Raw genomic sequence first — 14088 nt, 5'->3', positions numbered from 1 at the left:
GGTTTAGGCTCTTTTCCTGAACTAGAAGGTAGAGGTTTCTCCACCCACATCTCACCACTACCATTCACGTGAGCAGATGCTACTATAACAAAGCATTGGTTCCCCGTCCACCCATGCTTATTATTCCACAAAGCAGAAAGCATGTACGAATCAAGTAATTACATTAAAACTTCTCTTCTGTTGCCAGTCTTTAACATTTGCATTTCAACAGCCCACTGTGGTGATCCCAGGTGCTTTGCCTATAAACTAACCTGCTTGCAGGAGAGGAACCTGCGCTCGGCTCCTCTCCTCGGTCTTGGGCAGCTGCCCTAGACTACACAAACCTTTCTGCTAGGCCATGTCCCTCCCTCCTGCCCTTTTCCACACGGGTGCAATGGGCTCGAGTCTTCCTACTCCCCTCTGAATGTGTACCCTTCCCAGGTCTAGACACCTATTTAAAATATGACACTAAGTATGTCATGAAATAAAGCATTTTCAGCACGTTCTAAACTGAAGATCTGTACAAACCTTTTCCCCACCACTTCCACCCCTTCGACACACTTCAGGAATTGCAATCTCCGACAGCACCTCTGGGGGGTGAAAGGGCAGCCTTACCCAACCCGCAGCAGATAACAGAAAAATTCCTAAGGGGAGAAGTAAGTAGAGGTAAGACCTGCAGTGGCAAAAAGAACTGTGCATGGGAGTACAGTGGTGGCCCTTTCTAAACGACAATCCAGATATATGCTGCAAGAAAAAACAACAAAAACAAAACTAATTGTACCCCTGGACGGTGCTGTACCACTGTGCTTCTGTATAATGCACAATTTTGCAGCACTGGGAATTACCTCAATAACTACCATCAGAGGTGCCCATTAAAACACACACACACAACTTTTTCTCTTCTGTAATGGAAGAAAGTGGGTGCAATGTGGAGGTATTACCCCCTCTAGAGCTCTCTTGCCTAGAGCCGCAAACCTAGCAGACGCCGCGGGAGTCAAGTTTCCCGGGGCTGGCCGGGCAGGTTCTCCGCCCAGCCGAACGCGGCCACTAAGGAACTCTGGGTTGGCTAAGTTCCAGCGGCTGCACCCGCGTCCGCACGAGCCAGGTACCCACCCAGGGGCTGCACAAAAATCTGGGTGCGCGAGCGAGCGTGGCGCGTGGGGAGCTGTTGTGTAATGTCCCCGAAATCCACGGGAAAATGCCTCCGGTGCAAAGACATGCCTTTCAGTAATCACTTAAACTCTCCGGCCAAAGAACAGATCCTTCCATCTTACAGGAATTGCGGGTCCCGACTGACAGCTCCCAACTTAAGGGCTGCAGCTCCAAACTTGACACGGGCTCCCTCTCATCACTCCCACTCCTCCTCTCCCAGGCTCACCCGGGCCGGGCGGCTGGGGCTCGCACGCCACGCCCGCCTCCCCAGCGCCCTCCAGGCTCTTCCGGCAGGCACAGCCCCGAACGCCCCGGCACTTGGGGCCGGAACGCGCCGGCCTCCAGGCGCGATTTTCTTGGAGAGCCGGCGAGCTCCCGGGCGCGCCCTACTCACTTGTGTCTTCTTCATAAGGAAAGGCAGCGCTGTGATCCAGCCCAGGCAGCGGTGTGGCAACTCCGTTTAGCTGTTCTGGAGCTCCAGCATATTGCATGAGCAGCGGCTGCAGATAGTCCATGCATTGGGTAGCCCGAGCGCAACGCCCTCTCCACTGCCCGTGCTTCGCGCAGCGCTCCCGGTCCCTGCGAGAGGCGGCGAGTGAAGCCCGAGCTAGGCAACCGCCAGCACTTTTATACAGCTCCCTCCCGCCTACTCCGGACACGCCTCCTTCCCTTCCGGAGCTCCGGGGAAGCGAGACTGGGCTGGGGCACGGCAGGGAGACCCGGGAGGGCGGCCGGAGCCCCGCGAATACACCAGAGTTGGACAAATCAAGCCAAGCGCGTCCCCTCGCCGGGGGGCCCGTGTGCGCACGGCCGGGAGGCCACCAGGGCGCGCGGGCGCCGAGGGTGAAGCTGGACACCATGCAGCCGCCGCTCGCGCTGCACGCGGGTAGTGGAGAGTCCCTGCTCGGCCTCTCAGCTCCGCCGGGGCTCACCTGGCACCGCCGGGGGACGGAAGGAGTACCTCGCGCGCTGGCGAGGGCCCGGAGCTCCCTCTTTTCTGTAGAGACGGTGCGGGAGAGGTCACTGGGGGCCTAGCAAACAATTCGCCCCTTCCTGCTTTATGGAAATGTTTTTAAAGCTTAATTAGGATCTATATAGTTAGGCCATTGTCTTACCTTTGTTTTTTTTAAACAGTTACTTTAGTGAATGAATATTTAATCATTGAAATAATTGTTGACTCAGGATTGAATACTGCTAAGGGAGATGCTGTTTCCAGAATGGTTTACTGCTGTTTCTTTAGAAATTAAGATTGAAAGAGAAGCGATAGGTTATTAAACGCGGAGATCACCAACCCAGCCAGAGTTTTGAAAACTGTACTTTTTTGCTGGAGAAGGTTTTGGAGTCGGAAAGATAATGCAACAACAGTAATAGTAGATAAAACCATTATATGATGCACTTAATTACATACCAGGCGCCGCGCCGTGCTAAGTACTTTACAGAGATTATCTCTTCAAATCTTTTCCATAAATCTATTGTATAGGTCCTGTCATTTTTATTCCCAGTTTATAGTTGATGAAACTTAGGTCAATTTTCCCAAACCACAGCTAGGAAATGGCAGAACTTAATTTGAATCCAGAGCCCTGCTATACAGCTTTTTGTTTGTTTGTTTGGGGCTGCGTTGGGTCTTCGCTGCTGCGTGTGGGCTTTCTCTAGTTGCCCGATCGGGGGGCTACTCTTGGTTGCGGTGCTCGGGCTTCACGTTGCGGTGGCTTCTCTTGTTGCGCAGCACGGGCTCTAGGCCTTCGGGGCTTCAATAGTTGTAGCTCGGGGGCTCTAGAGCGCAGACTCAGCGAGCCATGTGAGATCTTCCCGGACCAGAGATCAAACCCGTGTCCCCTGCATTGGCAGGCGGATTCTTAGCCACTGCGCCACCAGGGAAGTCCCCTATAGAGCTTTTAAAAAATACTTAAAACAAATATTAACTCTCCAAACCCCGCCCCCCGCCTCCCCACCCCCCGCTTTTTTTTAAGTCTGAGCTGTGTCTTCATTGCCGTAGGCGGGCTCCAAAACCCTTTTATATTTGTTCTTATAACTGGAGAACACTAAAAAGCATTTTATTAATTTTTTTAAAGAAAATATTTACTAGACATTAACATCAATAATCTATGAAATTGGGCTTCCCTGGTGGCGCAGTGGTTGAGAATCTGCCTGCCAATGCAGGGGACACGGGTTCAAGCTCTGGTCTGGGAAGATCCCACATGCCGCGAAGCAACTAGGCCCGTGAGCCACAACTACTGAGCCTGTGCGTCTGGAGCCTGTGCTCCGCAACAAGCGAGGCCACGATAGTGAGAGGCCCGCGCACCGTGATGAAGAGTGGCCCCCGCTTGCCGCAACTAGAGAAAGCCCTCGTACAGAAACGAAGACTCAACACAGCCAAAAATAAATAAATTAATAATAAAAAAAAATAATAATAATCTATGAAATAAGAATAATGTGTAAATTTAGGAATTAGGTATTTTAATAAGAGAGTAAGATTCCAAATTTGCCTTAATTAGTTCAGTGTGCCTCTTTTACAAACGAATATGCCAAACCTATAACCATAAGAAACAAGAAACTAGGTAAAATTTGAAGCTCGCTGTGTCAATTTTCTATCACTGCTGTAACAAATAACCAAAACTTAATCACTTTAAACAACACAAATTTATTATCTTGCAGTTTGGAGGTGAGAAGTCCAAAATGGATCTCCCTGGGCTAAATGTTGGCAGGGCTGTGTTCCTTATAGAAGCTCTAGAGAGTTCCTCTTCTTGCCTTTCCAGGCTTCTAGAAGCTATCCAGCCTTTTTGGCTCACAGCCTCCTTCCTCTTCAAAGTCAGTTGTGATGAGTTGAGTCCTCACATCACCCACTCTGCCCTTCCCTTCTGCCTCCTTCCACTTCTAAGGACCTTGTGATTACCTTGGGCCCACCTGGATAATCCAGGCTATACTCCCTAAATCAGCTAATTAGCATCATTAATGCCATCTGCAATCTTAATTCCCCTCTGCTATTTAGCATAGCCTATTGACAGGTTCCGGGGATTAGGACATTGACATCTTTGGGCGTGGCAGGGGTGTATTCTTCTCTCCACCACACTCAATAGTGAACAAATTCAGGGAGAACATGGAGTGGAAGTGTGGGCTTGTTATGTCACTATGCATCCTTCATCAAGTGCTTCACTCCAAGTGGCTACAGAGCTCTGACTAGGAGACTACCTCCCCCTCCACGGTTATGAAAATAAATGTGTGAAAAAAGACTGCAACCGAAGTTCAGAGTATTAAATAATTACTTTTACTTTCAATCCAAACGGTGCTACAAACCATTTTAAGCAGAAGTGGAAAGAAGTCTGAAAACAGAAGCAAATGCGACGGTATAGGAAAATCATCTAACTAATGACTCCTCTCTGCCAATACCAATCTTAACACAGCCAGCCTTTAGGAGTAATTTTGGTCTGCCGGAATCTTCCAAAGAGTTGCATATATATTATGCACAAAGGAGTTACACTCCTGAACTGTATCATTATGGTCTAATGGAAAGGGAAACGAGTTTGAGAAAGGTTGATTCTATTTCAGACTCTGTTGCAGGCTCTATGACCTTGCCACCAATCAGGGGTTTAGCAGTGTGGCATGCATAACTGCAAAGGTTCCCCAGGTGACTGTAGGTGCTGCACTGATGAACATCTTTGTTTATTTTATCAAATGAGTATAAATTAAAATGTGTATTTTTAAAATGTATACTAATATATACATGTATAACACACATATATCATATCAAACAGATGATTCCAAGTTGATTATTGCTTAGAAAAAAGAAATTTGAAGGGTCAATTTAAAAGCAGTTTAATGTATAACATTAAATAAATATAACTGGTAGTAAAGGAAGGTGTATATCGACAAAAATCATGACATTGGTAGAATTGCTGAAGCTTGGCAAACATCAATCTAACTGTACTAATTTTATGAAACCAGTAAGAAGGAATAGCCTAATAGGTTAGAACAGGTTTAAAGAAACCGGGGAGTAGACCTAGCAGAAATTCAACCCAGTTTCTTTTCAATCAACTGGATAATTGATCTCAGGACTCAATATACTAATCTCCTAGAGTGACTCACTCTCTTCGCTTCCCTTCCTCCCTCCTTCCCTTCTTCTCCCTCTTAGTTCTTTCTCCTCCTCCCACCTCCACAGCTCAATGGCTTTCTAGCTACACTAATATCATCACTGACTTTCTCATCCATAACTCTGTATCTGTTGTTTCCTTCATACTGATGCACTACAGTTATGCTGTATAATCATGATACTTGAACTCAAATGAAGAGAATATGAAAGCAGATACCAAAGAGGTTAGAAGAGCTAGCACGCAAATCAAAGACTGTGGGCAAGCTCATCAGGAGGTCAGAAAGACAAAGATCTTTCTTCAGTGTAGGCCTTTGAGAGGAGACAAAGGCCAGCGTCCAGTCCCTTAGCAGAAGAAAACCAGGAGCTACTTAAAAGTGAAAAAGAGGCAGGGCTATGCTCCAAATGGATAGGACACATCAGGAATTTTTTCTCTTAGAAAGGTAGGCTCCTGTTATAGGGTGCAGGGAGTTCAACATTTGATACATTGGGAAGAAAGTCTATCCATGATTATCTAGTCTTTACTTGCATACTTTCAATGCTAGTTGGTCCACCATGCTGTTTTTGATTAATCTAATTGTTGGAAAGATTTTTCTGTTTCGAGCTTTAACATTTGTTGTTGTTTATGTTAAGAGATAGGTTTAGTTTAGTAAGTAAATCTAGTTAAGTCTTGTCTTGTGCGTATGAAACATCTCTTGTTTGTTCACCCATTCTGGCTGCCCTCTGTTAGACACATCACTCTTGGATCACAAAACTTCCTCTGCTGAGAACTCTGGTGGCTTGCCATTGCTCTTGGAATAAAGAAAAGCAAAGAATTTAAGGCTTCCCGGGTCCGGCCCCCCCCTGCCTCTCCAAAGTCAATTTGTGCTGTGCTCCCTGCTCCAGAGGCAAGAAACCTTTTCTGCTCCTCAGAGTTCCCTCCCATTTCAGAGCCTTTGGTTATACTCTTCCTTCTGCTTCTGCAGAGACCACTTTGCTCAACTCTCCTCTTTACCCAGTAAATATTTTCTTATTCTTTAGATCTCAACTCAATATTCCCTATATTCTCTTCCTCAGGCAGGTTTTCCCTAACCTCTGACTTGATCAACTTCCCTCTTATTATAAACTCAAGTATGAATTCCCTCTTTCGTAGCATTCATGAAACATTTGTTTGTGTGATTATTTGATTAAAGTCACTGACTATGACTGTCCTCACTCATTGGTTTATCTTCAGTGTTTAGTACAGTAAGCAGAACACAGTGAATCTCTTAAATATTTTTCTTTAATTAATTAATTAATTAATTAATTAATTTTTATTTTTGGCTGTGTTGGGTCTTCGTTTCTGTGCGAGGGCTTTCTCTAGTTGTGGCGAGAAGGGGCCACTCTTCATCGCGGTGCGCGGGCCTCTCACTGTCGCGGCCTCTCTTGTTGCGGAGCACAGGCTCCAGACGCGCAGGCTCAGTAATTGTGGCTCACGGGCCCAGTTGCTCCGCGGCATGTGGGATCTTCCCAGACCAGGGCTCGAACCCGTGTCCCCTGCATTGGCAGGCAGAGTCTCAACCACTGCACCACCAGGGAAACCCCTCTTAAATATTTTTTGAATTAGTTTACTGATGCCAGGCAGGAGGCAGGAATTGGACAAGGCCCAGAGCTTATATGACATCAACAATTTCTCACAACAATCATGTAAGCGAGATAATTTTTCTGTTTGATAAATAAGGAAACTAAGGACCAATAAGGTTAAGGAATTTATTCTAGATCCCTCGGTTGGTAAGTGGAAAAGGCATGTGGACAACGGTTAGGATATTTATCTCCTCAGCACCTCTCCTATTCTTCTTCCTCTGCTACTAGCATCCCACTTTCTTTTGTAGAAATCAGGCAAGATGATCCCATGTCTCTCAGGAGGGATTGTCATTCACAAGCCTTTGCCTCCCCTTCCCCCTTCACTGTAGGGATGGGTTTAGGATCCAGGTCTGGCCAATCCCCTGATTGGTGAGGTATGGGTATATCACCTGAGATGGGCTAATCAGAATCCACTGAGGTATTTTCCTGCTAAAGTTAATTGGAAAGATTACCTCCTTCCTATGGAGTTGCCACAAGCTACAAAAGCGTGAAGCTTCCTTTATCCTTTTGGTGTCTGGTTTGACCAGCCTTAAAAATGATGAAAGATATCCGTTCACAGACTATTCTTTGAAAAACCCCAAATTTCTTATATTCAGGGAATACCATCAAACTCATTTGTTTAGTTTTTTCTTGATTATAGACTAAAGATTAGAAAATATTGCCAAGGATAGTAAATACTTAAATTATTGATAGTCGGCCTTCTTTTCCCTTTACACTATGCTTAAAAATTAATCACAGGTCCAATTTATAAACAAAAGTAAATAATTACATTCCTGAAAAAAAGTTGAGCCTGTATGATATCAAATCAGAGATATTTTTTAACTCTTTTATGAAATCTAGAGATGTTTACAATATTAACTCAGAATGTTCAATTTAGTGTTGTTAATAAATATTGATCACATATCAAAAGGAATTTGGTTGACAAAAAGAAAGGAGTGTTTCCTGAAGATAATTATAATATACAAAGATCATTATCCTCCATGGATATCAAATAATCTAGAAGTTATTAGACATCATGACCTACTGAAAAAGTGAGATTATCAAGAAATTCTAAAGGAATAAACTTATTTAAACATTCTAGTAGAAACCTGAGTGAAAAGGAATCCAATGGATCTTAGAGAAAGAATTTCCTGGTACACTTAAAACTATTAATTCAACTTTGCAGAAATAACTCATATTATTTATTCATTAATTAATTCATTTGACAAATATTTTAATACTTCCAGTAATTATAATAAATAATTTTTAATTACCTCCAATAATCTCCTCTAAAATGTATCATTCATTTCTGTTATCACTGCCTCACTTCAGAGCTGATGAATCTTATTTAAACTATTGCAGTATATTCACCAAATGTCATCCTGTCCCGTCCACTTCACCAAATATCTTCTTCCCATCCACTTTGTCATCACTGCCAACATTACTGTAGCATCTATAAAAATCTAGGCACAGCACCTCACTGTCTATAAATGTATTCTGATTCTCCGTACCTAGAGAATAAAATCCAAAGCTCCCCACAATTTGGCCACAACATTTGTAGCTCCCTAGACTCATCAACTGTACTAGCCACTTGCTTCCAACTAGCCATATTGGACTTCTCAACATTTTCTCTTTGACACCTTTGTTCCTGTGTTCACATTGTTCTTTTAGCACGGAGTAGTAGCTTGTTCTCTATTTCTGCCTGAAATCTCCTTTTCATCATTCAAATCCTGGTTCAAATAACACTTCCTCTTTGAAACAGAGTGGTTGCTCATTCCTTACAAACTTCATTAGGCTTACAATTAATGGGAAAATTATTTTGTAATCCATGAGCCCTCATTCAGTGAAGGAGAGAAGGATACTTCTCAAAATGTGCTGAGTGAAAGAATAAAATGAACTGTGGAAATTTGATGGGAACATTCTAGGGAGAGAATATGCATATGGGGGCTTGGTAAATGTTAACTATGTCTTCATGTTATTTTTTTTGCTACTAAAAGTTTAACAAGTATTTTTTGACTCAAAATTTATTTTTTAATAACTATAATTATTTCATTTAAGTTATATAAATGTTTTTGTTTATGTCTTTTTCTAATCCTTAAAGATTTCAGAAACTGAGTTATTTCACAAACACGTAGCTTTTAAATCTAGAAGAGAATTTTGATAAAATGTGGTTTACACAGTTAATCTACATATGAAGAATTGATGCTACAGAGAGGCTTATTTGAATAAGGAGTAGAACACTTGTCTCCAGAATTGACTTATGAAACACTTTCTGGCTAGTCCGGAAACACTACTTCCAAGGAATCAAGATCAAAGAGTAAATATTCTACCCTTGTTTATAGTAAAGAGTGTTTATTAATAAGACAGTGATTTTAAGATTATTTAGAGGAGAATTTCTAGAGAAGAGAAGAAGGTAGAATTGATTTTCTAAATAATATGTATATTCTGGGAATAAGCTTTTCTATAGTCTATATTCCCAGAATATAGGAGAATGTTGAGTATATATATATATATTAGACAATCAAATACCATGAATTGTTACAACTTTTATATATTTTACTACAGGTCCCTCTTCTCCATGACATTTAAAAATATATTAAACTCTATGTTTTTGCATAATTTTCCTGGATATTAAGACTTTCATATACATCTCATAACTTTTAGGTGTATTAGATAAATTAATTTAGGTTGATGTTTTTGTCAGTGATGTTATCCTCTCCACTTATCTGATTTTAAAAGAGATTTGTGACATCAACTGTGGCAGTGTTCTTTTGTACATTGTACTTTTGAAATGTGTCCTCTAATGAATCATTTAAATGAGAAGTTTCTAGAGTATGGCTTATTTCCTAATTGACAAGTTTGTTCTATACAACTCTTGAATGGCACAGTTAATAAAGAGTGTAGAGACATAGACAAATGCACTAGTACTTTGTAAAGCTCTAATGATATAATATGACTCCCCTAGTTATCTCTTCCTTTAAAAATTATAAACAGGCAATAACAGAGAAGCTGTCATGTATTTGGAACTTTCTTCTTTCTTTCTTCTTCTGCAAGGTGGTGGGTGAAAGGAATTTGACATTAAGGCAGCTAGGGAACAGATAAACTTTACCATTGTGGGTTCCAAAGTCTGAAATAAGCATTGTGGATACTTTTTTTTTTTTTAGTGGACTTTCAAATTGCTTGGACAAGTAGCAGATTTTTCATGTCTCCCTCCAGTGTCATCAGACCACTTATCAAGTTTGGATAAAAGACATTTGTTAACAATGTACTTTATTGTCTATGTTTTCCCTCAGCTAGAAACTATTTGCAATGACCCCGTCTTCAGATGTTATGGGGATCTTGACCAGTTTTCAACCTAGCCTGAAGAGGCCTTGAGGGAAGAGATGGCTTTCAGAATTGAGATCCAAGCTTAGAATGGCTAGTAAGCCCTAGACATTGTCATCTTAGCCACACACACTGGCCACCCTCACCCACCTTCCTTTAAAAAAATTTTTTTTCCATTCAAATCTGTCATTCCATACTATGGAGGCTCCCATGGCAAATCCCTGTTACCAGCTTTCTTATTCTGAAGACTATACCCAAGGTGAGACAGTAGATAAAAATAAGATGAGCTGATTATTGTCATAATCATTGATTTTTAAATATATGTTTTATTTTTCATTTATAAAGAACGCATGCTTAAATTGGATTGATTATTGCTTAAAATATGCAGTGTGGTATTGTGTGTGTGTTATTTGACTGAGGGTACATCCCAGGTACTGGAAACATTCTATTCAAGAATTTCAGTCCAGGGCCAACCAGCTAGCTTTCAAACTAGAAGTTCCATGCTCTAGAGGTTACTAATGCAAGCACTTCTATTATTCATATCTATGCTATCAAAATCTAGCTTATTTCAGCATAGATTTTAGAGATAAGTTAGAAATAAGAATGTTTGATATTATTCATAAACAGCATACTCTATGGCAAATAATTTTTCAGAGGTGAAAATGGTGGCTTATTGACCAGCATCATTAATGTAAGAAGACCATCTCATCGGCGAAAATTAAAGCTCTTCAGGATATCTGGACTGGCTAAAATTGTTCTAGAAGCAGTCATGAACAGGGTATAATAATTCAAGGAGGCCTGAAGCTTTTAGCAGTAGAAATAATGCTTTTAAGACTTGAGCCCTAAACAGACTGGTTCCAGCCATTGGTGTGAGAGGATTTCTAGTAATGTGTTTGTTTTGAGAAAATATTTCATGTAAGATGCTAATGGAACACTTAACTGTATCAAGAGCTGGGACTTTATCAAGCTATAAAGAATATTTTGTGTGACCTGATTCATGTCTATTTGTCAATATATTGGTCTATATGTGTTGCAGAACTGGGTCTGTGATTTGCTTTCAAAAATGATCTGGTGGCCACATAATCTACCATAAAGAACCTAAGACTTTTGCATATTGAATTGGCTTGAGGTCTGTTCATAACTGTTTATGGAACACTTACCAAGTGATAAGTACTTTGCAAATATTATTTAACCTTTATAGTAATCTATACAATAATCCTCACAATACTCCTAGCACAACTGCATTGTTTGTTTGGTTTTGGTAAACCATCTATGCATAGGGTGATGCTAATCATTGTCATTATCTACAGAAAGAGAAACAAGATGATCAAATCCAGCTATGAGGTGGGCACAGTTACTTGTTTTACAGATGAGAAAACTGTAGCCACAGGGTAGTTAAGTGACTACTCAAGGTCACACAGATGGAAAGTGCCCAATCTTGGATTTAACCTGTACCTGAATGACTCTAAAAGCCCATCCTTCTAACCATGATATTTTACTGCATCCCTTAATGATTTTTTCTTATTAATAGAAGAATTTATGGGTTAAGAAGTGAGTTAAATATTTCTGATAGTACAGTATTTACATTGCAGAGTTTTCTCATGGGGTCTAATGATAGAAAATAATTTATCAAGTCTAGGGCATGCTGGGTAGCTATCAGGACTATAAGATAATTAGACACTTTTCAAAGCAGGACTCTCAGCGTGGAAAATGTCCTTAAGGATTTTGATTCAAATGACTGATTTCATGACAATGAACAGCTCCAAAAGCAAAGAAATGTTCTTTAATGTAGAGCAAATGAAATAGGCTAGCACTGAGTCTTTTCAGGGCAAACTTTGGAAGCTTAAGATTATCTGTGCTGATTTTTCCCCTAATCCACCTTATTGGGTTTCTGGTTACCCGACCTTAATATAGCTTGTACAATATCATCTCTGTAACCCTTGTGTTTGTCGGCTTATCTTGATCAACTATCAGTGCAAAGTGAGAAGCTGCCTTTCATCTGGTTTCCAATGGTGCTAACTAGGAAAAGAGAAACCAAAAAGTTTGCACTGAGCAGAAATAAAGTAGTAAAGGTATTAAAGCACTGAGAGCGAACCTAAAGAAGGTATTTGAAGAAGGAAGGCTTCCTAGGGAGAAGGCTCACTAAAGAATATCAACACCATAGGATGTTGTGAACAAAGAGGGTTGGCTAAAATCTTGATGATTTGCAGTGGTACAAAGTTTTCCTATTTGAACTTCAATAAAGAGTTTTTGTCAATCCATCCTTATGCTGAAGCTGTTCTCCTAAATCTAATGCATCAAAGATCTGGCATTGTTAAGGAAGATAGTCCTTGAACTCTCAGCAATATAAGCAGAACTGGCAAGAAAAAAAGAAAGTATGATGCTATATAAACCTTTCCCTCTGAAAAGAAAATAGAACAGGTTTGACTTTTGGAGACCAGCTAAATCAGGCAGAAGAGCAGAGAGAGGTTTTGTAGTCAAGGAGGGAGGGAAAAGTGAACAAGGAAGTTGTAAAATGCAAAATGATTAATTTTACAACTGTGTATTAAATAAAAGGAGGAAGTATATTTTGTATATCTAACATGCTTCCTTTTACACTGTGTGGTAGTGAAAAGAACATTGGCTTTGCAGTCAACAGACCTGGGATTAAATCCTGGCTTCAGCACTTTCCACCTGGGAAATTTAGGGCAGCTTCTTAAACCTCTCTGAGCCTCAGTTTCCCCATAGGTTAAATGGAGCTCCCAGTACCCATGTCCCAGAAGTGTTGGAGCCTATATCTGTCACTAACCTTCTGTTTGACTTTGGGCAACTCAACCTCTCTGAGCCTCAGAAGCTCCATCTATAAAATGGGAATAGTCATGCTTTCTGGCTCCAATCTAGAACATTTTTCCCGCACATGTGGACAAAACATACAGGACTGATGCTCTTGATGGCTTTTGCTCTGTCAAATCAGAATAAAAATGACTACCTAGTAGTTACCTTCTAAAGATTAGACAGTAATACATTTCAAGTCCCTAGTTCATAGTAGCCAGGCAATAAGTGGTACACAATTGACATGCAGTAAATGTTCAGAGTACATTGTTAAATTCTCATGAGATCTATTGGTGGCATTGGCTTACTCAATACTCATTTTCATAGAGAAAAATATATGCCATAGCAGACAACATATGAGACAAAAATTTCCCTTATTTAAATCGTGTTCTCCATTTTTCAAAACATAATCATATTCTCATGGAGAAGGATACACACATCATACTCCCTATTTTCCAGAAAAGAAGGCTGAGATCCAGAGAAATTTAGTGATATTCACCAGAAATGGTGTGATTTATCAGGATCAGGGCTGGAATCTGGACTCCTGAATTCTGTCTCCGTGATCCTTCCATCACCCAACAGTCTCACTGTCCTATGGTTCTGGTATACCTTTCCAGAAATCCTCTGTTAGGGTAAATTTTTTTTTTTAAATAAAGTAATACCAGCTTTTAAAAATTTATTTATTTTTAATTAATTAATTAATTTTTAATTTTATTTATTTATTTATTTATGGCTGCGTTGGGTCTTCGTTTCTGTGCGAGGGCTTTCTCTAGTTGCGGCAAGTGGGGGCCACTCTTCATCGTGGTGCGTGGGCCTCTCACTATCGCGGCCTCTTGTTGCAGAGCACAGGCTCCAGACGCGCAGGCTCAGTAATTGTGGCTCACGGGCCTAGTTGCTCCGCAGCATGTGGGATCTTCCCAGACCAGGGCTCGAACCCATGTCCCCTGCCCTGGCAGGCAGATTCTCAACCACTGCGCCACCAGGGAAGCCCTAGAGTAAATTGTAAGAGCAAGAAATCAGCAATCAAGATAGGCTTTCCTCTTGTGAGTTCATGATGTGTTGATATCCTTGGCTTATTGTTTCAGTTTTTTAAGTGTAAAAAAGGTAATGAATTCTCTCTAACATTTAGAGAGGAACAGAGAACTCACTTTTGCTAA

The 14088-nt window shown here is 41.1% G+C and overlaps 1 protein-coding gene and 1 pseudogene across 4 annotated transcripts in view; one reads left to right on the top strand and one right to left on the bottom strand.

The window, feature by feature from the left end:
• The window catches only part of KITLG (KIT ligand), a 91575-nt gene extending 89814 nt beyond the window's left edge, over nt 1-1761 (bottom strand). Inside the window, exon 1 of one of the 3 annotated variants that reach the window (XM_082419086.1) lies at nt 1526-1761. In XM_082419086.1, coding sequence (XP_082275212.1) covers nt 1526-1540 — 15 coding nt within the window. In that variant the 5' untranslated portion in view covers nt 1541-1761. The remainder of the gene's footprint in view (nt 1-1525) is intronic. The other 2 variants (XM_082419087.1, XM_082419085.1) reach the window with 2 other exon arrangements.
• Nucleotides 1645-14088, top strand: part of LOC309641312 (small ribosomal subunit protein uS2 pseudogene) — a 40899-nt pseudogene continuing 28455 nt past the window's right edge. Inside the window, exon 1 of the transcript XR_014268585.1 lies at nt 1645-2150. The product of XR_014268585.1 is annotated as a small ribosomal subunit protein uS2 pseudogene (transcript). The remainder of the gene's footprint in view (nt 2151-14088) is intronic.

This window comes from Balaenoptera physalus (assembly GCF_965194825.1).
Source record: "Balaenoptera physalus genome assembly, chromosome: 13".
NCBI classification, from domain to species: domain Eukaryota; kingdom Metazoa; phylum Chordata; class Mammalia; order Artiodactyla; family Balaenopteridae; genus Balaenoptera; species Balaenoptera physalus.
Note: the sequence above shows the minus strand (reverse complement) of the source record. Positions and strands in the feature narration are given on the sequence as shown.